We start from the raw sequence: 26265 nt of genomic DNA on the forward strand, positions 1-26265 counted from the left end.
AAGTTGTATAAGACTCGTTAGTCGGATTTTTTTGTGCCCGTCGACAGAACGGTAGTCGACAGAAAGCCATCGCGCGCACCTTATCACCGTTCGCGCGCGCCTTATCATTTATCATGTGGTTTTGACACTTGTTTCAAAAAGAAAACCACAAAACAATTCAAAACCACATGATATATGATAAGGCGGGCGCGAGCAATGCGAAGCACGTAGCGCTCCCCGCATGCGTTTCTCGGTTAAGATTGCTGTTGCATAAGCTGCCGCGGCAACGACAGAGTACCAAGTGCGGTGTGACGTCACTATACTCCGTTTCACGATAACTTAACAAACTGTTGAGGCTAGGGCACCGCGACCCAATAAGAGCGTCAGAGCGCGACACGTGACCCGACGTCCCGGGAGCATTTGTGTCACTACGCCAAATGCGAGGCGCGAGACCCGGAGGAACCGGCTGTCGTCTGATAGCCAAGGGTCGTCTGCTCCGAAACCAACCAATTTCGAATGAACTTCCACAGGAGCAACATATCCGTCCGCTAGAATAGCCAGCACTTCGGGAACAGTTCATGAGACAACCATAAGCTCAATTTAGCCGCGAATCTGTGACGGGTGCTAATGCCAGGGCACATGCAGTGCGATGTTTTGATCGGAAACGGCCCACTACACGGCTGCGATCGCCGGTGATTGCCAACGGTCAAAGTGCTACAAGGAAAAAAAATCGAGCGGATACGGATGTGACGTAACTTTTTTGGTTTAAATATAATTGAAACTCATCAATTTGTGATTATTTATTGTGAGTTTTATTGTTATTATTTATTGCGATTAAATTTGTGATTATCTTCATCTATTTTCTTTATAGATGGAATCACGCGAGTTCAACTGTCGTTAAAAGAAAAGGAAGCCTAGAACTACTTTTGTCGCGGAGGGCTCTGTTACTGTAGGGGTAAGGAGGCCCCGGTGGCCTCGACCATGGAGCGTTATCACGTGCCTTGCTCCGGCGCCCTTATTGGGTCGCGGGGGCCACAGCCTCCACAATTCGCCAAGTTATCGTGAAACGGAGTATAGCCCCGCATGCGTTTCTCGGTAAAGATGGCGGTCGTATAAGCTGCCGCGGCAACGGCAGCCGTACGAAGTCTTTCATATATAAAAAAAGGTTTTGGTACAGTGCATTTACGTTTCTTTTGACAATCATTTGGTATAAACCATTCTGCTCTTTGCAAGCATGAACTGCCGCTTGTGTACCAAGCGACTTCCGGTCGCACCGCCTTTGCAAGCCTGTTGAGCTTGCTGATGTCGCCAGTGCTAGAAAGCATAAATGCTACACGGACAATAAAGTTGGAGATTTAACGAGGGCCTTCAGTTGTACAATATTACATCTCGGAGGAGGCAAGTTTGTTTACAAGAATACTCGAAACATTTTAACGTATCTCGCACTCCTTCGTTCTTTTGACGTTCACCTGGATAATTTGTAATTAAACGTTTCATCTACATTTCAAGCAGCGGTGTTAAGATGGCCTTTGTTCATTCGTTGTATAAACCAAAAGCTCTCTGGGACGTCAAAGACTGAAGCACCAGCTGGTGGCGTTTGCCATAAAAAGGGTCTATAGCTCTTTTTCGCTTACTCCCGTCCCCAGTCACCTGGTAGGCATGTCCGGTATGGACGACGAAAACATAATAAAACATTTCATCCTGCAAAGAGTAAAGCAATAGAGGGGAGACAAAACGAAAATGTGTGGCGGTTACGCTTATATCCTAAATGCATTCTTTGGCGTGGCGACGGCTAAACACTGTTTTTGCCCATACTGGAAGTGAAGACAATTCAAGATGGCGGCGCCCTTGTGAAATAGATCTATAGTGCAGTGGCCAATCATTGCAGGTGATATACCACAACTTCGCTCTCCAACTACCTTCACAGCGTGGATTGAAGCCCCAACTTTTCTTCTCTAAAACCAGTTCGAAATCGCAAATGGCGAGGAAGTGCAATTACCGAACTAAAGTCAGTGACAGGCTAAGGAGTTAGAACCCACGTAGATGCTCCGCCTCGAGTGTGAGCTTTCTGCTTTTGATAACACTTCATCGTCTATCATAAATTATCATCATCTACTGGGTCTTTAACCTGTCACCGATTGTAGTCGGATGTATTTGCTTCCGTGTTAGCGTTAAATTGATGGAATTAGCTTGTTTCTGTCTCCATCTAGGTAGTGTCTGAGCACCTTATCGAACGCTGACTCAGCGCTCCTGTCCAGTTGTACGGCCAAAGCGGCTCCCGTCTTTTAGGTCGCCAGCAGTGCTGTAGTGCAGCAAATCGTTGTACCTTCCGTTCGCTGCCCGGAATTAATCATAACAAAGCTATCTTAGAGCAGTATAAAAAAAATAAAAAAAACGTCCATGGCGATATTCTACATTTGTTTAAAAAATATAAATAAATAAATATAAGGATAATTAAAAAACCAAAAGCGCCTATTGCATCTAAGGATTTTGGATAAAAAAGACAGCATTACTGGTGAAAGGAATTGATCTACTACTATTATAGTCCTATGAGTTTAAATGTAATTAAGTTACAAACACAGCTTAGCTTTTTCATGTTTATATAGTTGCAGCTAGAGTTATAAAAAAGTAGCTAGGTTATATCCCAGTATATTGTAAAATAACGCATGAGGTCCTGGCTGTGTGAGCACTGAATTGTGATTTGTGACAAGCTGAGCTGTTTCGAACGGCAAGATAGCCGTTCAATCGCATTCTGGGGACCTATGTTGGACTTTCGAGAAACTAGAAACAGAAGTGACGTAGCGGCGGGAGACGCGTAACCAAGCAACGGCGCACACCGCGAAACCGCCCTCTTTGACGCCGTGACGACATGGCAAGATTGGCGTCTGTCACTCACTTGAGAGGCGTCAAGAGCCAACCACCGAAGAGCGGAAGTAGCTACGCTGTCCCCCTGCCGTACCTACGCTTTCCTGGCGGTACCTATCTGGAACCTAGTCCCTACGCTAGCGTCCGTTTCTCCGGCAACCGGAAAGACATTTTCTGCTTTTAGTCAAGCGATGGCAGCCAATTCCTTGCGGCGGCGACCTTCACATCGGCTCTTTTTTAAAGAAACTTGTCAAACTAAAAAAATACACGTGTTCTATTGAAATGAACTGCTGATTTTGTAGCGGTTCCAGAAAATATTAGATGGAGTAAACTCGCATAAAAGGTTAGAACAACATGCGGGACGCGGATGAGCGCCTAGTTCAAATTACTGGCGCTCATGACTGCTCAAGAAACGGGAGGATGTGGCCTCTCTGGTACGCGGCGCAACTGAGCTGAGCCCGGCGCTGTCCAGAGACGACAAAGTTCGTCTCTGGAACGAGCTAACCTCCCGGCTCAACTTCCTCGGGCCTCCAAGGAAGGAGCCGGAAGGTTGGAAACGCTACTGGGCCATGCGAGTGTCGAAGGCGCGGGCGCAGGCTACGGAGGTGGCGAAACAGGCGAGGTAATTTGCGTAGTCTACTCATAGTGTGGACCAAGCTTTTGAATTACTTCCTTTAGCCGCAGGCAAACAAGGGGCGGAGGCGCCCGGGTGCGCTCACTGGCGTCATCATACTCACGTATTTTGACGCTGGTGGGCGAGGATTCGGCCCTGGGCGCTCCCGGGTTTTCTTTATTTGAAACCAAGAGGCCTGCACTCTAGCCACAACTTGCCACCCGCCTGAAACTGGCCTCCAGGTTTGCCATTTTTCTTATATCGTAATAAAGTGGAGATTTCGGCCAGTTCGTTCATTGCAAGCAGAAAAGCGACGAAAAAAAAAAAAAACACAGGGACGCGGCCGAAGGGAAACAGCACAAGGTGCACTCTCAACTGAAGTTGAATTTCCAATAAACTTCAGTTGAGAGTGTGTCTTGTCCTGTTTCCTTCGTCTGTGTCCCTGTGTTTTTTGTTTGTTTTCTTATATCATTGTTGATCTCAATATTCCTCTACTATGGAATCTGCCATGCTTCCATGTGTGACAAAACACAAACGAAATGGCAGTGTGCTGAATTAAGTGAAGTGTGAAATAATGTCTGTGATATAGCCTGGATAATGACAAAGAATTTATATGGTGTTTACTAGTCCATGCTCAATTTCATTTTAAAGAAAGTATTGCAACCTGTGTTTTCAAACATGTTTATTTTTCACGTTACGGCATTGTTATAAAAAAAAGAAAGCACTTTCAAAGACAAACTGCTTGTTGTCTTCTTTATACATTCAAACAGACACAAATCCAATATGCGATTATCGAGTAATACACTTGGCTCTGTGGTAGCCATAATAGATTGTAAAATGGAGCAGGGCAATGGAAGTGTAGAGAAAATGAATCAATGTCCAAACCCGATACAAACAATATATTGCAGTAAAAGAAGCAAAACAGGTCTCACCAGTAGCCTCATTGAGTTCTCCGTTTCCTACAAGGGCGAGCCAGATGCCCCGTTAGCTAGCTAAATAACCCTACAAAACCTTCTGTTATTGTCCCACGCATCTTATGCACCCTGCTTGCAAATTAAAAAAAGGCTCTATCAACATCACCGTGATGCACCGAATAGCTTTTCGGAGGCAGTTCTACATGTCCGTAAAGGTAACACGGTGGTTGTGCGATGAACTGCGCAAAGCGTTGGAGTTGACACTGTGGAGCTTATGGACGGCCATGACTGTGGAGCAACAACTGAAGCACATGCTGCCACGGGGGGGGAGGGGGGGGGGGGGGGGCTTCTTTGGTGGCGAGGGCGTCAGTCAAGGTGAGGACGATGAGGGGTTCGCTGTCGTCGGTGGCGTCCCTGATGGGCGGGACCTCCGTTGTGGCGACGGACTCCTTAACGCTGGTGGTGTCCCTGGTGGGCGCAACTGCCATCATGGCTTCCGTGGGGCTCCAGGGAGGCACGGCCGTGGCGGGTTCCGAACTGCGCAACAAGGCGCTGCCTCAGAGCCCTGCCCCTGTCCGAGAGGCTGACCCGAGGGTGGGCAGGAGCCAGCCTCTCGTCATCCGCGACTGACCCCTCCGAGCTTGGCCCAAACTCCAACCTTGGCTTGTCAGGGTCACAGTCTGGCTCCGATTCTGGCTCTCTTGATGAAAGGCAGATATTGTGGAGCACTGCACACGCCGATATAATGACGGTGGCTGTTGTTGGATGATAATACAGAGTCCGATGCCTTTGCAGACACTGGAATCTGCTTTTCAACAGCCCAATGCAGCGCTCCACAACGGACCTTATCGAAGAATGTGCCTTATTAAACCGGCCGCAAGCGGTGGAGGTCGCGTGGAATCCAGGGGCAGGGGTGATGAGCCAAGGCTCCAAGGCATAGCCGCTGTCACCTGCAGAGTCAGAGAAGGAAATGTAAGATATTAACGCTGTTCTCTTTAAAAGAATACTTCAACGACAGTTGAAATATACCCGTCGTGTTCAGAAATAGGCTGAATATGATCCACAATACCCGTAAATGACAATTGCACATTTATATTTTGAGCCTGATGGCTGTATTTTTCATTATAAACAGCCCACACTGGCAAGCGCTCGGAGAGCAGCCAGCTGAGAGCACGTCACATCCGGTGCAATTGTGATGTAGTTTATCTCGGGATGAGCAAAGCTGCGGTGAGGCAGACGTCGTCAGGATGCCCTAGCTGTTCCAGCAACCAAAGCGGTCGAAGCACGCCAGCGATCGGGCCACCGCAACTAACCCCAAAGCTGCTTTGTGTGAATTTTTAGCGACGGGTTAATCTTCTATCATCTTGGGACACACAAAAGAGAGTCCCGTTGAGTGTGGAGTTCCTCCCTCCACTTTTGTGCTCGCCGTACAGCTGTCCGTATGACGTCAGGTTCAAAGCATGTATAGTTCTAGGTAAGACAGTTATCATCACCACCTGTCAAGGTTCCTAGACGGGCATTACAAACGGCTTTAGCGACATCTAGAAATTGCTCTTTGCTAATTGCCTAATTTTTTTTAAATGCCTTTTCGTGCCTTTTTTAACAAGATATGGATGTGTCCGATGTGATACTGCTCTTTTGAACATGTATAGACCAAAAAATAAGCACCGAAATTTCGTTGTACTATTCCTTTAAAATTGTTGACAACTAAGCAGGTAAAACTGCTGTTTGCAACCTAACCCCCCCCCCCCCCCCCCCCCCCCCCCGTAGTTGACAGCTGCGTCAGAGTGTTTCCAAGGAGACGTGTCACAGGTATGGCCAGAGCGCATGCCAGTTATTCATGTTTGGAACAGTATATGTGATATTGTAGCTTATAAGTGGTGCAGAGCCATCATGTACATAACCAACAAATAAAGTATGCTTACCGAGCAGGAGCCTGCCATCGTCTATCAGCCGGCCTTGCTCGAAGTTGCTCCGGAGCCACGAGTAGCGCCACGCAAAGGAGTCGTGCAACGACCCAGGATACCGTGGGTCGATCGATGCTCATCACCCGGCAGTCGGCGTCACACCTGCGATAGTGAGACATATGTCGACATTAATTCAACTGAATCCACAAACAATTGATTGCACTCATTGTCATGGGGCCCTGTCAAACACTATTTACATGCTGACCAACACAACACCATAAATTATGTAATTTACAAATTTAAAGTATTAAAACAGCGCAAAAAAAAAACAAAAAAAAAACGACGGAGTGAATGAAGGAGGACACAGACAGAGCGCTGTCCGTTACAAAGATTAAAATTATATGATAAATAGCCACTACCTTTGATCCACGTAATAGTTTAGGCAATTTTTTTTTCTTCAAAGGAGAGTTTACACTTTATCATGCAGGATAGGGACTAATGCTTAAAAGCTTAACACGACATGAAAACAAACAGAGATCGAAAGCTCTTCAGCTAACAAACCCTCCCTTCCTTCGTCGAACAAACGCTTGTGCGGAGGATGAACGAGTACTAACAATTCACAACTCTCATTTATAAAATGGCATATCCACACCGTATTAGCGTTACGCTCTTTTTCAAACCCATTCAGAACGGTCATTGATCTATAGCTAAAAGCGCGAGCTAGCTGCTTTGGATAAAGCCCCGACGGCTGCACGAGCGCTCGTGCAGCGAGTGCTCCAGTCAAGCCGTTCGCGCTTGCACTCATGCTAAGGTGAGACGTAGTATATATGTGATCGTACATACCCCTATCACGTTCAGAGCGTAGAATTGTTTGCGGCACCAATACGCCGCCTTCGTGACGGTGGGGTCGTTCTCTGACGGGCCGACGATGGCGATCATCGTCCCGTCGACGCAACCGATGACGCCGGGTATCCTGCCGAGCCGTTGGAAGCCCCTCTCGACGTCGTCCCTCTTGCCGGTTGTCTGGGGAAAGTCGATCTAGCCGCGCCGGATCCCCAGACGCTGCACAATAGCGAGGGACACAGCCCGCACAACGATGCCGACACTAGCCTGATTCCTCGCTATGTGCTCTTCGCTCGCCACCATGCCCTGAAAGCTCCCCGCACAGTTTGCTCACCGTGGCGTAAAAGCGAAGTGCGCACAATACTTGCTGTTCCACAGACATCACCGTCCACGAACCTCGCAGCCTCAACTCTGGCTCCTCGCGCAGTTCGTCGCACAGTCAACGGACCACATTCTTGGTGAGACGGTACTACCTCCGAAAAGCTTCCTCCGGTAGTTCAAAGGCATCGCGGTGTCGCGGTGCAGCCGGTGGAGCCTTTCCGGACGGAAAAAAAAAGTTGAACAATAGAAAGACTGTCGCTCTGCCTCCGAGACGCCGTGTTTCCAATTTCGTTACCGCGAAGAGACCATCGACAGACTCGTTCCCTTTTCAGACGAAACACCGAGGAAACGATACGTCAAAGTGATGTCACTTCCGGTGGGGGCAATTCGCCGTCTCCGCCCACATTTTCGTAGGGAACTTTCGTCATTCGAGCCTCAACCAATCAGACGCGATGTCGTCACTTCCGTTTCTTTTAGGAGAAACGAAACATTTGTCCAACATAGATCCCCAGGTTAAACAGGTCAAAACGGGGTGGAGGCAGATAAACGGCTACAGAAAACAATCACGTTTGTTTTTGTACTTAAGTAGTGAACCTTGGTTTGACAAGAACACATTGAAATAAAGAGAAACCGCAATATTTACGAAAAAACGAGAACAGTTTACTTTGGTCATAGTTGACAAAATCGTCATACGTAGAATAGGTTTTTGGGTCGGCAAATCTCGGTGCCAGTCGTTTACGTACCGAGACTCATACCGTGACTTCCGAATGGGGCGCCATTGGATGTCGCTATGATTACATGATCGCTTACGCTCACCGATAGGAGTGAGGCACCACCCGCGTTGAAGCCCTGCAGCGGCGCTGACATATTGTTCTTTCGGTTATAATTATTTTGTGCTTCGTTATCGAGTCTCGCTTTTGCGTCGTACGTTTTGACCATGCTGCTCTCGCCAGAAAACGTGTAATGAGTTAAAATAATTTCACTTGCGGGGAGCTAGAATAGATTAATTTAAAAGGAGCAGAAATAAAGTAACCAAGTGAAAAGACGTTTGTGCTATAGGAAAGCAATCTAGCTAAACTGGCAAAAGGCTGTCTGCCTTCGACTCCGCAGAGTTCCTTACGCGTAAAACGTAAACAAACAAAAAAATGAGAGAACATGTATGATTTTAACTGCCCAAGAACTAGCGAAAAAAAAAAAAAATCTAGCGCTTTGCTTTTTATACGGACAAGTGATAATGTACGTTGAAAGATCGGAGAAAACGCAATTTTTCCCAATGAGCGCTCCATCTGTTTGCAGGTGCAGACCACTGGAATCGGCCATGAAGCCAGATCTGTCCACCGTCATCTCGTCCTCCCTGTACATCTTGCTTCTTTCAGCCTGTCTTAGCGCGGCGCTAGAAAAGCAGGTAAGCGCGTACTCGAAAGTACGTAACCCACATCACCTTCGACAGAAAGAAAACTTAGGGATAGGAGAGCTTGACTTTGAATCTTCTCCAGATAACCTTTCTAGAACGGCATACTACAGGCCGGCCTGGAACAGTTATCTTGATTGAGCAGAGAAAGGTAGAGTTATCTAAATTGAGCAATAACCGAAATCGGAACTTGAACCGAAAACCATTAAATATTTTTTTTCTTTCGAGAGCCGTAAACAGAACGAAACCAATATTTAGATGTGGCAATGAATTGCACCCAGAACCGAAACGGAAAAAAATAACCTGTGACTGATACATTATATGGTCCGGCTAAAGCGAGGAAGTGCAGTAGGGACGCCACCACCGGTTGCTATGGATACTGGCACGCGGCGACCATTTGCATCGCTCATGTGTTCCCTGCTTAAAGCAACGTGTTGATTATCAGAGGGAAGCCCCAAGACGCCGGGAAGCGTGGTCTACACCCGCGTCTCGGTGTTCCTAACTGATCAACTCAAAGGTGTCGCCCGGTAGAGAAGCGTCCTGCAGGGATCTCCTGTTTAGGGCATCGATGTTTTTATCATCTGTACTCGTTATCATCATGTCTTTGGGGATAACGGGGGTTAGATGTCAGATGCTTGAGTCTATATTCATGAAATAATTTATTATACCTTTAAAGGCCTCATACAGGGGCATTACGCACACACACAAAAAAAGGGGGTTACATTCCGAAAATATAGATATCACGAACAACAAAAACAAACACGTAGTTGTCAGCTAACAGTGCTGAACAGAAAAGTTGAAACAGTGCAGAAAGCAATAATGTGAACACAAGACTGTTAAATTATCTATTAACACAAATGAGAAATCAAAGCATTTTAAAAGAAGACAGGGTCACCTATTACTACTATGTTGCAGGGAGGGCCACTCCAGTTTATGACGGTCTGTTGGAGAGAAAAAAAATTACCGGTTGAAATATTTTTGAGCGTCTGGAGATCGAGAAACATGGCACGAGTGGTTTAATTGTGACGATGCAATGTTAGGAGTAAGTAGGAATAAGTCACGGAGGCATGAACAATGATAATAAATTTTATGGAATATAGTTAAACGTGATATCTTACGGCGTGCGATTACATATTTGAAACAAAAGCAAAAAGTGGAAAAAACGGAAAGAAAAAACACAAAGCAAAAAAAAAAAATTAGAGCTTTGTGTTTGTTTCGTTTTTCCTCCGCTTTTGGGTTACCATGTAAGTGCGATTAAATGTGGAATATTTAACTGGCGTTTCAGTGCGGAGACACTGGTTGTTAGGTTGTAATTGTTGAGGATAAATCTTGCTGCGCGGTCTAAATGAACTCCAGATGATTTATAAGGTAAATTTGATGAGGGATCCAAACTGCTGCTCTACATTGTTATTTCGGTCGCACGTATGTTTCGTAGGCCATTTTACGTAGATGGGAACGTGCGGCTTTAAGGTTCCATCTTGATATATCCAAAAGGGCTCGAAGCTTCTGTTCTGATGGTTTCCATGTGACTATTCCAAGTTACACTTTTAGTCATAGTTATGCCAAGCTATTTATAAGTGGAGACAGGTGAGATTAGTTAAGATCAAAGAGAATACACAAAAAAAGAATGTTACTTTTTGCGAGTCAAGCATACTAGTTTGCATTGTGACATATTTAATGACATAAGCCATTTAGAGCACAAGGCGTTTATTTTTTTAATGTCACTTTGAAAACGTAGATGGTCGTTAAATGAGCTAATTTTGCGGCATAAGACACAATCATGAGCAAAAATGGGGATGCTAGAATTAATGGAAGTGGGTAATTACGTAATACACATTAGAAATAGTAATAGTAACGGACCGAGCATTGATCCTTGTGGGACACCAGAAGTGGCGTACGTACAGTTAGATTTGAGGTCGTCAGCGGCAGAGAATTGTGTGCGAGAAAAAAAGAAGTCGAGAATCCAGGAGAGAATAAGAGGGACAATAGCAACGCAAGAAAGTTTGAAATTAGGCGATGATAAGGAACTCTGTGGAATACCTTTGGGCTTAGAGAAATCAAGAAACAAAGCATCTGTTTGGTCCTGTGAATCAAGGTTGGTTAGTAGCTCATGAGTGAATTATAAAAGTTGCGTCTCACATGAGTAGCTCTCGCGAAATCCGTGCTGGTAACCGTAGAGAAAAATGTTTGGCTTCTTAGTACGAGACATTGTGAGTGTATATGTGCCCGATAAGTTTGGACGTAATGAAGGAATGACCTTCCCTAGTTTTCAGTTCGATGGTGGGCAACCCTGTTGTAAGGACCGAGAAAAACATTAATTTGAGCACTTCACTAGAAATATTCTTTGTGTTTCCGAGCAGTTTTGAGTTAATATTGTCAGAACCACAAGATCAAGCTAGCTTTAATGATTCAGGGAGAAGTGTACCAGCAGGCAGAACTATCTGTGAGAGCCATCGGCTCAAAGCCAGGCGAGGGCAAGCTAGGAATCTCATCACCCTTTTCATTCACTAATACAGTAGAAATATATATATATATATATATATATATATATATATATATATATATATATATATATATATTTTTTTTTTTTAACACCAAAGCGCCATCTTGTTCAGAAATTGCGGCTCCGTTTGCATTTTTCAGTTGGATAGTACGAGCGCTATCTCTGGGCGAAAATATTTTCTAAAACTTTTGGGGATTATTTTGAAGGATTCTAGGTGAGTCTATAGTAAAGCTGTTTTGTTTTGACAACCCGATACTTTTGGTATAGTTTTTAAGGAACAGAAAATAATCATTCCAAGCTAAGTTATCAAGCGTTTTGCTATTTTAACCAGGCACGTCTTTTTATTGTTTAGTAATCGTAAGATTTAATGATACCAAGGGTTATTATACCCGTCGCTACGAATAGTGACACTAGGTACACATTTCTGTTAGATTATTTAACTTGTTTTAAAAAGTAACCCATTTTCTTGCACTTACCTTGAAAAAAAGTTTTCTACAAAAAATGGAATAACAAGGAAATAAAGTTCCGATTTACTGCCTTGTAACCAACTTTGTTAAAGTAACAAATCGTTTTAGTGGTTGGGCTTTTCGCAAGGACAGAAACGAATATCTTGACGAGCAATATCTGATAGTCTCTTGAACCAAAAATGTAGTTAACATTTCTCATCAGTTCGGGGGAGCTAGTAAGACCTAGGTCAAGAGTATCGTCCCCGCGGGTGTGTACATCTACAACTTAAGTGAGGTTGAAGTTCAAACCGTTATCAAGAAATTATTTCGCATTATTTGAGCAACTAGTTGTCAAATTCGGCCAATCAATATTTGAAAGATTAGTCACCGAAGAACAAGAAATGCACTTTTGCGTGGGTGCTTTAAATATGAAGTAAAACAAAATACAAGTGTCCACAACACTCCCTAACACTGTTTCGTGCCCGACAACACGGGCCGATTTAAGTTTGCCTACAGGCCGACGTGATGCAGATAAACACAACCTCTATTTCAGGGTACATCCGACCAAGAAAGATGATATATAATTTTTTTTTATCGAAATCATTACTTCCTCTCCTCCTTGAACGGGTCTGTCACACCGGTAAACGTCAAAGTGCAAGTCACTGGTAAATTTTTCACTGTAATTTATTTCGGGTTTCAGCCAGCCTCAAAATGACAATGCTGAAGTTGTTATCACAAATAAAACTACTTAGTTCTTCCCGTTTAGGCAGCACTCTTCGAATACCAGTGAACGTATATTGTAGTCCAAGATTTTTCATCGCATTGCATGGATAAGGGGGTGAGGCCGAACGTCGTTAGACAACTTTAGTTAACTAGCGCTCCACCACTGAGTCAGAAGAAGCATCATATCGGTAGCATTTTGTTGTTGACGTAGAGTTTATCAAATCGAATTGTAAACGTTTTACTCTGAGCCCGTCCACATTAATCTGAGCGAAGCGGACCGAATCCGATAAGTCTTCGCGCATGGCATACAGAAAATCATTCAACGTAAAAGCGGAAATTAAGATATTTTGTTCATCTTTGAAACGTAAAAATTTAACAGTAATTGGTCGTTTTTATTCGGTACAAATTTTTTTAGCCGATGTGACCGATCAATGTTAATCGGGTCAATCTGAATTCCTAGATGTTTATCACAAAAGAACCACAAAAGTTCCCTCTGATTAATGCCAGGTTTCAGTCTGCGAGTCCCGTAGGCCAAAGAATAACAAGTTCATAAGCCGTAGTTCAGTTTCGGCGTCATCATATCGTGTATTTACTTTTGCTATGTCCAGTACAATTCTACTGAAAGCTTCAACATTGTTAGAGCCTCCATCACATGACACTTTCATGGCAATCAGTTCAGCTTCAAGTGCTGCAACCCATTCTCTGTGGTTTGTTATTTTTATGCTCGTAGTCCATTGGGTATCTTGCAGTTTTTTCTATTTTTTTTTGGTCAAGCCTGTGGCTCTGTTCTATTTCAATTCTAGTAACAATGTTTAAGATATCGGTCACTTATGACTCATCACTGAAGACAAGTATCTTCGATTGACAGTGGAGACCTAGAATTGAACGAAAACTTCTACGTCTCTTTCTATGCCTAGAGTAAATGTCTTCTTGATAGGCGCTCTGACAGAGTGTTTCCAAAACAGGCCAATACATCCACAAGAAAATAAAATACAAAAGAACGAATCCATTACTGAATGACGGAGTTGGTTTTGAGTACGTGCATCGTTAGCCCTTGCAGCAGTCTAGGATCATATATAATTGTGTAATTCTAGAGGGGCTTTCACATGCAGCATGCCTGATGAAAACAACTCGTTAGTAAGGTAAGGTGGGACAAAATCAGACAAAAAGTTTGCAAATCAATGCTGTATTTTTTATTTTTACTTGCGAATCAAGCAAACATTAAACGAAACTATTCATTGGTATCTTATCATTGCTATCAAAAAAAAAAAAACTAGACTCGAGATGTACAATTTTACTAAGAAGTCAAAAATGTCTCACTTTTCCCCGACCCCCGGGGCCAAAACGAGGCTGCTACACTCTAAAAAAAGCCCGTGCGTCTACTTTCCCCCACAACACTCCTAGAGCCAATCACCGCAACTTACAGAGGCAGCTCAGCAAATGACGACGCAGAAACATATGTTTAGACCAAAAAACGCGGTCTGAGTTGTGACATTAAGCAATGCAAAACGTCACGCTTGCATTGCTTAATGTCACAACTCATATTGCGTTCGTGGGTCTAAACATATGTTTCGGCATCGTTATTCGCTGAGCTGCCTCCGTATGTTGCGGTGATTGGCCCTCCGAGTGTTGTGTGAAAAAGTAGACGCACGGGCTTTTTGAAGAGTGTATACCTTCTCTCATCCTACGATGGACTAAAGGCCAAAACCACGGGCCGCCAGGTCCAATCACGTTCCACGCTAAACTATGACATGCCTAACATTGATTAGGCGTAGACGAATAATGCTCCGAACCCTAAAACGCTGCATAATTTCTATAGCTTCGACACTGCCGACAGCCTGTACGTCGTGGCTTTCTTTGCGATGTAAAATTGTTTAGTCACTCACTGCTATTCGATTATAACCACTGTCCGCCCATCCCCATCAGTGATCCGAGACGCGGGCAGTGATACGTGCATCAAAGCGCAATAACACGCAACTTCTAAGTGGCTCGTGATTGGATCTGGCGGTCAGCAGCTTTTGCCTTTAGTACATCGTAGGGCGAGACGATGTATAGCGGGGCAAAATAAGACACACGGTAAAAAAAATTAAGATAACTCAGTTCTCGCACTCAGAACAATTGAAGTATACTCCGGAGGCCCCCACTCAATCTTTGTGAGCCCACTAGTCGCACGCCGTGCACTGGATCTACAAAGAACGGTGCTTTGTTTTACTCCATACTTCTTTGCACACCAGGCACTGCTAGTCACGTTGGCGCTCGTCGCGCAGTTTGCAGAACGTTTTCGCTTTGCTGACTCATTCAGTGAACAAAGAGTCTGCAGACTCTCTCCTTCATCCTCTCTAATCTTTCTCCTCTGTTTCATTTGTTTCACAGCAGGTGTAAACTATCCTTTGAAGATCTTTGTACGTGATCCCAGAAGGAACTTTTCCATATACGCAATATGCTCACGGAACCCTTTTTATTTTGCTGGTCGGAAAGAATTCCTTGTTCGGATCAGAATTCACTTTTTCAAATCACTCGCGTTTTCCACTCATTTAATTTCCTTGCAAGCTTTTTGAGTGTACACTTAGTTTAGATACCCCAAAGGCTATGGCTGCAGCGCCAATAGACTGACCCTGCTGATGCATACTTTCAAGCGCTTTCTTCATGTCATTTTCGCACCATAAAGCCTTGGCTGTTTTTTTTTTGTGTATGTGCAGACCATCCTAGACAACACGAGAAAAAATACTATAGCTGGGGAAAAAACATTGAACCCGCCATAAAAAAGACAGTTTATGCCTGTTGATGACGATATTGAGGTGTTTTGCCTTTTGCATATACTCTTATTTAGACAAACTTATAGTCATAACAATAAAAACCTATAGCGATACAATTTCATCCACAGTTACCTAATAAAACAAACTAATAAATTAAAATATTTTCTTGGCGCAGTATCTTTTTCAAACTCAGCTGCACGCCTCCAGAAGAATGCAAGTGCAGAATTTCCCCACATTTTTGCGGTCCGTCGACCCATGAACAATAACTGCGCAATTTTTTTCACCAACGTGTTTCCACCAGATGTAGCAGATTTTTTATAAAGTGAAGCGGACAAGCGCCGGCACATGTCGGAACAGCATAAAATTAATCAAATTATAATATTCGAATAAAGATGGCGCTAAACTCAAAATGTCTCATTTTGCCCCTCCTTACTCTAAAAACGAAGCAACACGTCTCTTTTGATGGCTCTACCTCCGGAGGTGGTGCGCCTGCTCCGATGGGTTTTCGCCTCTTCGCCCTTGTATGAGCTTTCACTGTACACCGGCCGACATGCTTATCGCGAGGGAGGTATTTGGGCGAGAGGTGAGACTGCCGACAGAAACAGTCTGTAATTCCTAACCTCTTCGTTACCATCAGTATTTCTAACGGATAAATCGAACTGCGCAAATCACCCTTTCACGTACCGATTCCATACAAACGATCTCATGTCAGTTGTAAAAAGAAGAAAACAAGTTTCGCTTGGCATAGCCTTCATTGAGAAGGTAATGGCTGTGGACTTGTTTACTCGAACCCTTTGCAAGGAATGGAGAAAACAGAACGCAGACGACTACCCGGTTCGCAAACAATCCAGAGCCTGCTCGTCTATTTCATCTCCCACTGAAATGGCGACCGAATAAATCGGCGCAGAAGGAGAGCCCGGTCTGCAAGATAAGCGGTGGTGTCTCTCTGAGCCCACTTTTTTTTTTTAGCATAGTTCGATCCCCCTTACACATTAGTGTCGTGTCTACGGTTCTTGTCCAGAGGAAGTAGTATCGCCGAACTCGTCCACAGGCGATCGAAAGTATATCATCACTGCAAGCGCCTGATCTTGCCTTCGAAAATCATTTCACGACCTCAGTGTGTTTGGTATAGCAGCCTTTAGTATCTCCAGCGATATAATTGAATTATTGACTTTCTATAATTCTCACTTCCCCTAATTTGACATCTTGGTTCTCCACAGGATGACACCGCCGACGACAGCTACTTGGTGGAACAGAAGCGCCCCTTCTGCAACGCCTTCACGGGCTGCGGAGGCAAAAGATCTTCCCCCAACCGAATAGATCTGCTGGCTCGACTTCAGAACCGGCTGCTCAGTGAGATCCGCAATTTGGAACTCCGAACCAGACTTGAAGAAGGCCCCAGCCGCCGACACGATGAATACACGGACAACGTGAGTCGCCTGAACAAGCGCGAGGAGTCTATTTCGGATGCCTCCAGCACACGCGATCGTTGCCCTTCGTCGTTGCCCTTCGAAACTCACGAGACCTTCTTGCCGTTCTTATCCTGTAGTTCGGCAGATGGGTGGGATTTTGTCCCCATAAATCCAGCCGGCTTTGCGATAACACATAATTGTGTAGTCTTTCAATGTGGATAACACAAAATGGCTGACATACAATTGATGATTGCGGTTGTCAGACTTGCTAATCGTGGATGTTTAGGCTGTCGGCATCTTCGATGCACTGCCACATTTTACTGCAGTAAATAACCAAGTCCCCGAACTCTCTTTCAGGCACCTGGTTCGACAGACACATAACCATCGACCTTTGAGTAGCATATGGGAGATCGTCGCAGCAATGAATTAACGATGTTGGAGGCGCACTTTGTAAAACCCCCCCTGCGTAAAAGCGCATACCTTTAAGTCGATCATAAAAGTGATCTTGCGATAACTGCTTGAAGTCAGTAGTGAAACCAGTTAACATGTCCCGATACCGCTGCAGTCTGTGGAAATTGAAGGGCTGTACAGAAGAGGGGTCTAAACGCCGCCACAAACCTTTGAGCCATTTCCACTGGACAGTGACAGTGACTTAATCCGACGAGCACCGAAACATGCTTTGTTTCAGTGCTGGGCTGTTCGGACAAGAAATATTTACACTGCGCGAAACTGTTGGTGTAAACAAGCCCGCGCTAATTTCTTTTTTTTTTTTAGAATCAAAGGGTTGTCATCAAATCTAATGAAATAGAATTGATTATTAACAAAATAAAATATGTTATTTTCAAGCCTGAGCGTCAGCAACTCTGTAGTAACTTAACGGTACAATTTAGAAACTCAGAATTGGAACGAGTGTCTCCCTAAAATTTCTAGGTAAGAAACATTCAGCTGGGCAGATCACATAAATCATATTCGCTCGAACATATCTAGATCTATTGGAATCTTGTATAAACTTAAACATCTCCTTCCCTGTTGGCTCAAGTGCCAACTCTACTACAGTCTTACACGATCTCATTTACATTATTGCTTACTAGTTTGGGGAACCACAACGAAAGTAAATCTAGACAGACTGTTATGCCTACAAGTAAAAGCTGTGCGCTGCATCGAAAACCTTCACTATAACGATCATTCAGCCCCATATTTCGCAAAATATCGAATTTTAGATATCCATTAACTTTTTATTTTAAAACTAGCGATAAGAATACACCGTTAGTCAGGGATGGGCAGTATTTCAAATACAAGTATTTGAAATACGTATTTCAAATACTTTGTGTATTTTGCATTTGTATTTAATTACAAACTGGGTAATGTATCTGATGTGTGTAATTAAATACTAAGACGTAGGTATTTCAAATACAATTGTAATTAAATACAATTTTGTGGGCGAAAATACATCCCTCAAATTTAGTGTCACTGTCCAGAGCAGGAAGAAAACTACGTTCTGCTCCGAATGCAGTGTCTCTCAATCAAGCACAAACGTTTAGTGACTGTGATTACGGTGCTAGTCCAGAGCAAGAATAGCGACGAAATCGACGTTCACAGGCAGACTGGCTAAATAAGTGCCTGTGACAACTTGTGATGCTTTCCAGCCTGATTTCCATCCATGTTTTTGCCTGGAACATTCTAAATGCGCGGGTCGTCCAGATTTTTGTAACCGGTGCGAGTTGCAACAATAAAAAAATTCTCTAGCTAGTGCTGCGCGTCTTGGTCGTCGCGGTTCTTTGTTGGTTTATACCAAAATGTAATCGACAAAAAAAGCTTCTTGAAGCTCTGTACCTTTTTCACCTATTACGTCCAAGCTGATTGCATTTTTTTGTGATTATATTTCTATTACGTTACTAGAGCCTCGCACACTAACTCCCGAGTGTACGATGCAAAATTAAAATGAGATACACAGAAACCCGTTGCAGGTGCCCTGAAGTCGCTGACGCAAATTTTGAGGAATGTATTTGGAAAAGTATTTGAAGGAGACCAAATACATTTGGTTTTATTTGTATCTTGTACTTAAATGCTTTTTTTTTTAAATGTAATTAAATTTGTAATTAAATACAATTCTGACGAAGTATTTTGTATTTGTATTTCGATACATAATCGCATGTATTTTGCCCATCCCTGCCGTGAGTACAACAGTGGCCAAAATGAGTTTTGTAAGATCTACAACCCCAAAACAAAACAATATAAGAAATGAAATATACACAAAACTTAAAATACGAACAAATTATGGCTCCCAAGCTCCAGCGTATAAAATACCGCAGCTTTTGAACGATCATCCAAGTGTTTTTGAATTAATGAGGAATGCTACTTCCCTTGCTGCCTTCAAAAATAACATGAAACGTCATATTTTGCGATAGGCTCTTTATAGCGTTTTGGTTAAGCATTGGGTTGAATAGCGTATAATCAGCTCTGAACACAGTTATTCGTTTTATTATTCTCTTGAAAGCTCCTCCTGCCAATTTGTACTTTGCTCCTGATCTGATTTTTTTAATTCACTATTCTGTAGATGGCTTGTTTCGTGCTTACTAGGCACAGTGAAACATTGTTTGATCAGATTTTCTGACGTTTTTACTTGTGTTCTATTGTTTATTGCTAGTATGTTTTGTTTGCCTGCTGAGCAGTGTATAGGGTGGTGGGACCTCGTCAGGTAAATCCGTTTACCTTTTGCCCCTCGACCCGAGAGTCAAGGGGTCAAATAAATATTATTATTTGTATTATTATCAAAACAACTAGTGCGGTGCAAAGTGTTCATTTGGGACACTAACATATATGTCATAATTTGATGATCACCATTTCTTTAAAAGTTACTCGGGTAAATGATGTTGAATTGGTGCTAACATTGTCTCAAGGTGCACTTTCCTGCTTGAAATAATAGAAGAGATAGGCACCACTTATGAAGCTGAAAGTTGGGCAATTAGTACACGTAGAACCAGGAGCAACAAAATTGAGATAACAAATAAGGCGCTGACTTCGCTCGTTGTGTTTTTTTTTTTTCTTAGCCTTCGTCCCCTGTTTTGCATGTTTCATTTTTTTTTTTTTTGCGTATATCCTCTTACCTTTTTGGTACGTCGATATTAAAAAAGAAGATACTATATCGGTATTCTTATTGTGGTTGTCAATACGAAGTGAGAACCTGCTACCTTAGCACCAACCGTTTCTTGGTGTTGTCCACACTGACTAGAGTTTATTTATTTTCAATGCGCGTCGATGCTCGATCGTCAGGTTCTTGAACCTTTCTGTTGTTTCAAAGCTATTGCCCCAATCCATGCGTCAATCGTATAATCCCGTATCTGCGACCGTGTGTAGTATTTACCGGACAAGTTATAACGTTTCTAGGGCATCCTTATTATAGCCACAGCTTATCTCTATTGCAGGTCTAGTTGAAAATGTTTAAAACAAGGCCTGTAACAACAACAAAACGAGCCATGCCACACAGAGAAAAAAGCGCGAGAGCGCGCAATAGCACGAACTCGAGGGATTATTTAACCTTCGATGGGAGGTGCAGGGAAAGGGGTTGCTAACGCCATTTGCGTGGGATATTACAGGGATGGCTATAGACGGGGTGGGAAGTTTCATGGAGCCGAGTCGGCTGATAGCATTTGTTATCGGGACATTCCCCTTTGCAGGCAACGTTGCACAGACTGCGTTGTTTGAAGGTGTGGGCCGGAAAACGATGTTGACACAACGATCGTTAACTAGCACGACTACAGGAAAGTCACCCGTAAAAATGGGGCGTGGTTAAAGCTCTTTTTTAACGGTCACCCTAAATTGTTTCTAAAGGATGTAAAAAAAACAAAAAAAAAAACGTTATAGCAGTGAGAGCTATTAGATTTATGGGGGCATTTTACATATAGAAAGGCTCTTACAATACATTAAACTGTGTTGTTATGACCTATGCGTTCTTTATCCTTGCAGCTTCGAAGCAACGGCCTCCTAATGGACCTCCTGACGCCTTCGTTCCGGAAACGAAAGTTCCCAATGGAAGGTCCGTAGGTAGGCCGTTCTAAAGTTCTATTTCATATCTTCGAAATGTCGAAAGCTTTGACGCGCTGAAAAACGCGGAACTCGGCTTCCCGTCTCAAGGATTCTGGTCACATCGCTCTAAGTAGCAGGCCTGCATCTGTGACGAGAATGGACATGTTTATCTGCTTTGTTCATAACACGAGTGCTATATCCACCGGGAAAACAGTTCAAAAACAACGTAGTACACTCACTAAGTTGTGCTTATCCAAATAATTATATGCACGCTAAACGTGCGATATGGAGTTTATTTATATCTCTTAAAACGCGGAACCGATTCAACAGCAGAATTCGAGGTCCTCCTTTGCATGATTTCCGGTTTGATCAAAATCTTCCGCTTAAAAAAAAAAATATATATATATATATATAATTTGTCTCTTAGACTCGAGTTGACTATGTCCCTTCGATTATTGAGCTTTAAGTCACTGTGTCTAAAATGAGACCGTAGCCCTAAACATATGCAACTCCATGTAGCGTTCACGCACCTCGAAAAACGACAGAGCGATCCCTGCATTTGAGGGCGTGTGTATTTATGTATGCAGTCGACTCAAAACACAGTTTACAAACGACAGGCACAAGCATGGACGCACTTTACAGGCGCGGCGTCTTCATAGTTAAAAAAAAAAAAGCAGCACTGCTTGCGGTTATTCTGGCGATTTGTAAGCACTTCGGCAGCGTGTAGTCGCACTAAGAATGTTTAACTTTGTCCAATATAGAGCAGCTTGTTCAAGACACTCTACAAGAAAATATGCAAATATAATTTCTCCTTACACCCCACATCTATACTATACGATGCAGAGAAAGGCGATGCAACGTGATGGAAGGGCTGCGCATCATTCGCGCCAAATTTAACCATGAACGAAAGTTTGCTACATATTGCGCCAAAATGCCATGTTTGCTAACAACTGCGCCACACCTGCGCCAAGATTGGCTCAAAGCGAAACAATTAATATTTTATTGTTGGTCCACCCTAATACTCAGAGAAGTAAAAAAGAAGAAACATTGTACAAATATGTATTTCTCAGCGTCTCTAATCATCGTATAGTTCGTTTCGATCCGTTGATGCTGCGCTTTAACCACTCTGGCCAGTTGATCGCCGACATCGTCTACATTTTCAGACGATGTCGTCGATGTCAGGAGCTATTGTGATATAAGTCAGCGGCTATTGTGATAAAACAAAACCAGGGTCTTGTACTCCTGATCAGATCAGGTGAATGTCTGCCACATGCCTTCGTTCCGTGGCTGCAGAGTACCGTGGCACTGGCGCCGCTCGCGTCAACAATTCACCGCCTAACATCAGCGTACGCGCGTCGAGCTTCGCCGCTTTGCACCAGAGTGCTAGGAGCAGCGGCTGACCTGGGGGAGCGCCTGACTTAGCGCGATAGGCACGCAAATTCTGCTCAGGATTATTACAGATCGACCTTCCTTGTCCTAATTGTAAACTAATCTTAAAAAAAAAAAAAAGAAAATGAGCAGCTTTTTTTTTTTTTTTTTTTTTTTTTTTTTTTTAAGTGATGTGTTAACAGATGTTGACATCTGCTCCAAAAGCTTAGTGGCTGCTCCAAACCCATATTTTGACTGCTACAGAACCTGTAACATAAGGAAAAATGCCGCTTCCGTCCCTGAACGTCTCTTACACTTACCGCTTTTCCGAGGATAGTGATGTTAAATTTGAATAACAGCAGAGGCTTATTTAACACAGACATTTCGAGAAGAGAGTGGGCTAGCGCACACCAGCTCGGAGCACGTGGAGCGAAAGCTCGCGCTGCAGAACCCAGGGATCCTGGGTTCAATCCCCACCCCCGCCGGTTTCGATCTGGATGAGCATCGTACCGGCGTGCGGTCGTGTATCACTACTGCGTGGTGCACGTTAAAGACCCCAGGCTAGCGGTTCTACTGCACTGGCTAAATTGCTCATCTACAGCTGGGAGACTCGTCGCCCCTGTGAGGCAGACCAAGTTCTAGGCTGTATAAATATACACACAACCCAATTTTTTAGTAAGCTTGTTGACTTGGCGGTCAAATGCTATTGTACTTCAAGGTATAGACGCTTTGCAGCAGCTGTGCATGGACGCCGCCATAACTGACCTTCAGTTTTTGTTTCCTCTTAATCCGTTTATTTCACTTCATCATTACCATAGCAGGCCAGGTTATTGCCATATTAGATTCAACTGTGTCCTTTTCTAAAGCATCTGCCTTTGTAGAGGACCGTCAACTACCGTTTCAGTTGCTCGGCATCTCGGTAAGACAAGAGAAGGTCAGCAATGGCGGCTGTAATTTGGCGCGTGTGTAAAGCGTCTATACATTCGTATATTTATGGGGGTGAAGCGAAGCGCTTTTTTTCTCGAGTTTTCTTTACTCTGCTGACGAAAAATGACACGTTTAGGTCAGAGATGCATTTCCCAACGACGCCGTTTTCTAATCTTTGTTACCTTTACGGTTGCTCTTTTTTCCGCAGGAGTTTAGCCTGGGATACCAACGTACGTCTCGAGGCAGGCTCTCACAGGACTCCCTCCCGCTGTCTCCAGCCCTGTTGACCGAGGTCGCCGAAGATGAACGTCGATCAGCTTGTGTAGCGCGGTGTGCCACGAACCTTGTTTAGGCGATCTCTGCTCCCGGTCTTTGCATTCCAGCGTTTTCGTTGACCCGAGCTTTGCACGTCCAAGCACACCTTGCTTGAGTACGCCCACGCACGTCGTCGTGACCTTGTAGACTAGTCGTGTAGTCGTAAATTCGAATAAACTGCCCTCGTTTTCAAGACGCCACCAAAGCGCGGTTTCGTAGGTTAGTTAAAGGGAAACTCAAACAGTTCTATATTTGAGACGAAAAAAAGAAAAAAAAAAACCTTAAATCGTCTCCGTTCGGCCTCCAGGATTACGCGTATCAAAATTATATCTCAGATTGATGCGCCAAGTAGCCACAACAGCGCTTTCAAGATAGCGCTGAAGCCCCTCCTTCCCGTCGCGTTCGGGGCGAGGAGGTTATCATGACGAATTATATAAAGATCTCGAGATTTCCGCGCCTTCCGCAAGGCTTGCCCGAGCAGTCAAGAGCGCTGCACGCGTTCCCTCACGGCCGGCGCGCGCAAGGCAGTTGAAACCTCTGGGTATGACGTCACACCCAGCGCTTGGCTTTTTGGTTGTTCTCGCGTCTATTGATAAGTTCGTCTGAAATCCTTGTGATATTCAAATTCACCAGACAAAAATGCGCAAAAATTCACCTCTCTTTTCGAGGACCTTTTTAGCTTTTAAAGAGCCCCTGAAAAGAAAAAAAAAAAAATAAAGTGCATTTAAACAGTCTGGTTGGGACACGCCTGTCAAAAAAAAAAACCATTTAAGTTAAAAAATATATATATATATTTTTTTAGAGCCATATTGACGGCGCGAGGCGCGATTTAGTCGGCAGCCACATCCTTTCCACTTGTTTTCTCTCTCAGCACTTGGTGCGCCTGGAGGAGACGTGGAGCGGCTTCGTCTTCACGACCGAGATGGTCATTCCGGAATGACCTGTGACGTCACGGACTTCGCGCGCAGAATTTCAAATAAATCTCTTACCGTCAATATTGCTCTAACAAACTATTTTTTTTTTTCGCGTAATTTTTTTTTTTTTTTTTTTTTGACACGCGTGTTTTAACCGGACTGTTCAAACAAAAACTTTCTTTTTTTCTTTTCAGGCGCCCTTTAAGCGAACACAGAGTATATGCAATTCGTATGCTGGCTCAATCAGTTTACTTCACATGTGGGCCTGAACACATGCAGTGCTTTTTTGACGAGAATTGAAAATTCTCGTCAAAGGTTACCGAACCTGACAAAAAGTCAGGTTCGGTAATCTCTTGGCTGCTGCAGTCCGCGCTGGACTTGAGAGGAAAAAACGATACGCGCTGACCGATTCTTTTGCGTAAGCTTGTGGAAAAATAAAAGCCCAGAACACTACCTAATTAGAGGCAGCTAACTGCTATGAAGTACAACGACACACCAAGAAAATGGAATATTTAAACGCGAATATCGAAATATAACTTGGAAATAAAAGGATAAAAATGTAACGGTGAATTTTATATTTTCACCACTTCGTTCCGTTTCAAACTTCTATTTTCGACAACAGTGACTCCTAAAAATTCAAGAGGACAAATCTTCCACACAAAAACAAAAGTAAAAGAAAAAAGAATCGTGTTTTTTGTAATTTGTTATGTTCTGCACGCATTGTTTTTCCGCGACGAACAAAGCTATTTTCTCTAGTCACTGACAGCTGAAGAAACGCAGGACATGTCGATTCCGCACCCCATAAGATTGCGCCATTCGCCAATGTTACTCATGTTTATGTGTAACGACTTGCAAATGAGTAACATATGTGCGTAATCCGATTTTGAGTGTAAGGCGCGCCCTGCATGTCTTAATTTGTGCGTGACAATAGGCTACCATTTTTAGTTACGAAACTTGATTACTCGAACCATAAATGTACTATATAAATAACACAACCTCACGATCATAAGCACACTAAGCGCTAATCACGAGGTTGATAACCGTCAACCCCAGGGACTTCTATAGCTAAATGCAACATTCCTTTCCGTGTGATCTCCGCATCTTATTCTGGCCGTAACATATTCTCGTCCATTTGAGTAACAATTTAATCGTGAATGATTTTTAATGAAAATGCTAGACCCTGACTTCTGCGTGTGTATGCTACCATGCGATTAGGTACTCAGAAATACGCCACCGATATTCGCTTAAACGAAACACTTACGCAGTCATGTTGTGATTAAAGCAGTGTAACATGAAATGCTCTTAAATTCTAATTTAAGACTAAAACAATCTAGAGCATTGTTCAACACTTCATCGCATCAATTGCATTAGTCATGTTTGCGTCAAAAGTTAACCAACGAATCTGACGTTCTAATCATAACGGACACAGTGCTAAGTGTATACCAATCCATACGAGACAAAAATTCGTTAACGGCCTGTCTCCTTAAGTATACACCAGTACGTGCATTGTGTCATTTTGAAGCTGCCACGTCCTCGACTGAAAAGGAGCAACGATGTACGAACAATAAAATCCAACCGAAAGTAGGCTACAATACCATGTGCGTCTTTTCACCAGCAATATGCCTCATTATTCAAAACTGGCCTATCAAGTCGTTCGAAAATAAATCTGCATACCAAAAAAAAAAAAAAAAAAAAAAAATGAAGGCTCCAATTTACGTTGTGATATGATATGAACAGCGAAGCTGGGGTATATCACCTGGAACGATTGAGTGACGAAAGAAAAGTAAAAGCACTGTACCAGTACTTTTTTATATATTCAAGACTTTGTAGAACTGCCGTTGCCGCGGCAGCATATGCAACCGCAATCTTTACCCAGAAACGCACGCGGGGAGCGCTACGTGCTTATCATCTATCACGTGGTTTTGACACTTTTTTTGTGGTTTTCTTCTTGAAACAAGTGTCAAAACAACATGATCAGAGATAAGGCGCGCGCGCGATGGTTTTATACTGTTGAGTCGACGA

The 26265-nt window shown here is 43.5% G+C and overlaps 1 protein-coding gene across 2 annotated transcripts in view; it reads left to right on the top strand.

Annotated features, from left to right (window-relative positions):
- Positions 1-23526, top strand: part of LOC8036346 (cardioactive peptide) — a 99400-nt gene extending 75874 nt beyond the window's left edge. Inside the window, exons 2-5 of one of the 2 annotated variants that reach the window (XM_040500526.1) lie at positions 8739-8847; positions 16502-16711; positions 20660-20737; positions 23223-23526. In XM_040500526.1, the coding sequence (XP_040356460.1) occupies positions 8761-8847; positions 16502-16711; positions 20660-20737 (375 nt within the window). In that variant the 5' untranslated portion in view covers positions 8739-8760 and the 3' untranslated portion in view covers positions 23223-23526. The remainder of the gene's footprint in view (positions 1-8738; positions 8848-16501; positions 16712-20659; positions 20738-23222) is intronic. The other variant, XM_002402232.3, reaches the window with a different exon arrangement.
- Positions 23527-26265: the final 2739 nt, after the last annotated feature.

This window comes from Ixodes scapularis, unplaced genomic scaffold, assembly GCF_016920785.2.
Source record: "Ixodes scapularis isolate PalLabHiFi unplaced genomic scaffold, ASM1692078v2 PGA_scaffold9__187_contigs__length_104089568, whole genome shotgun sequence".
Classification (NCBI taxonomy): Eukaryota; Metazoa; Arthropoda; class Arachnida; order Ixodida; family Ixodidae; genus Ixodes; species Ixodes scapularis.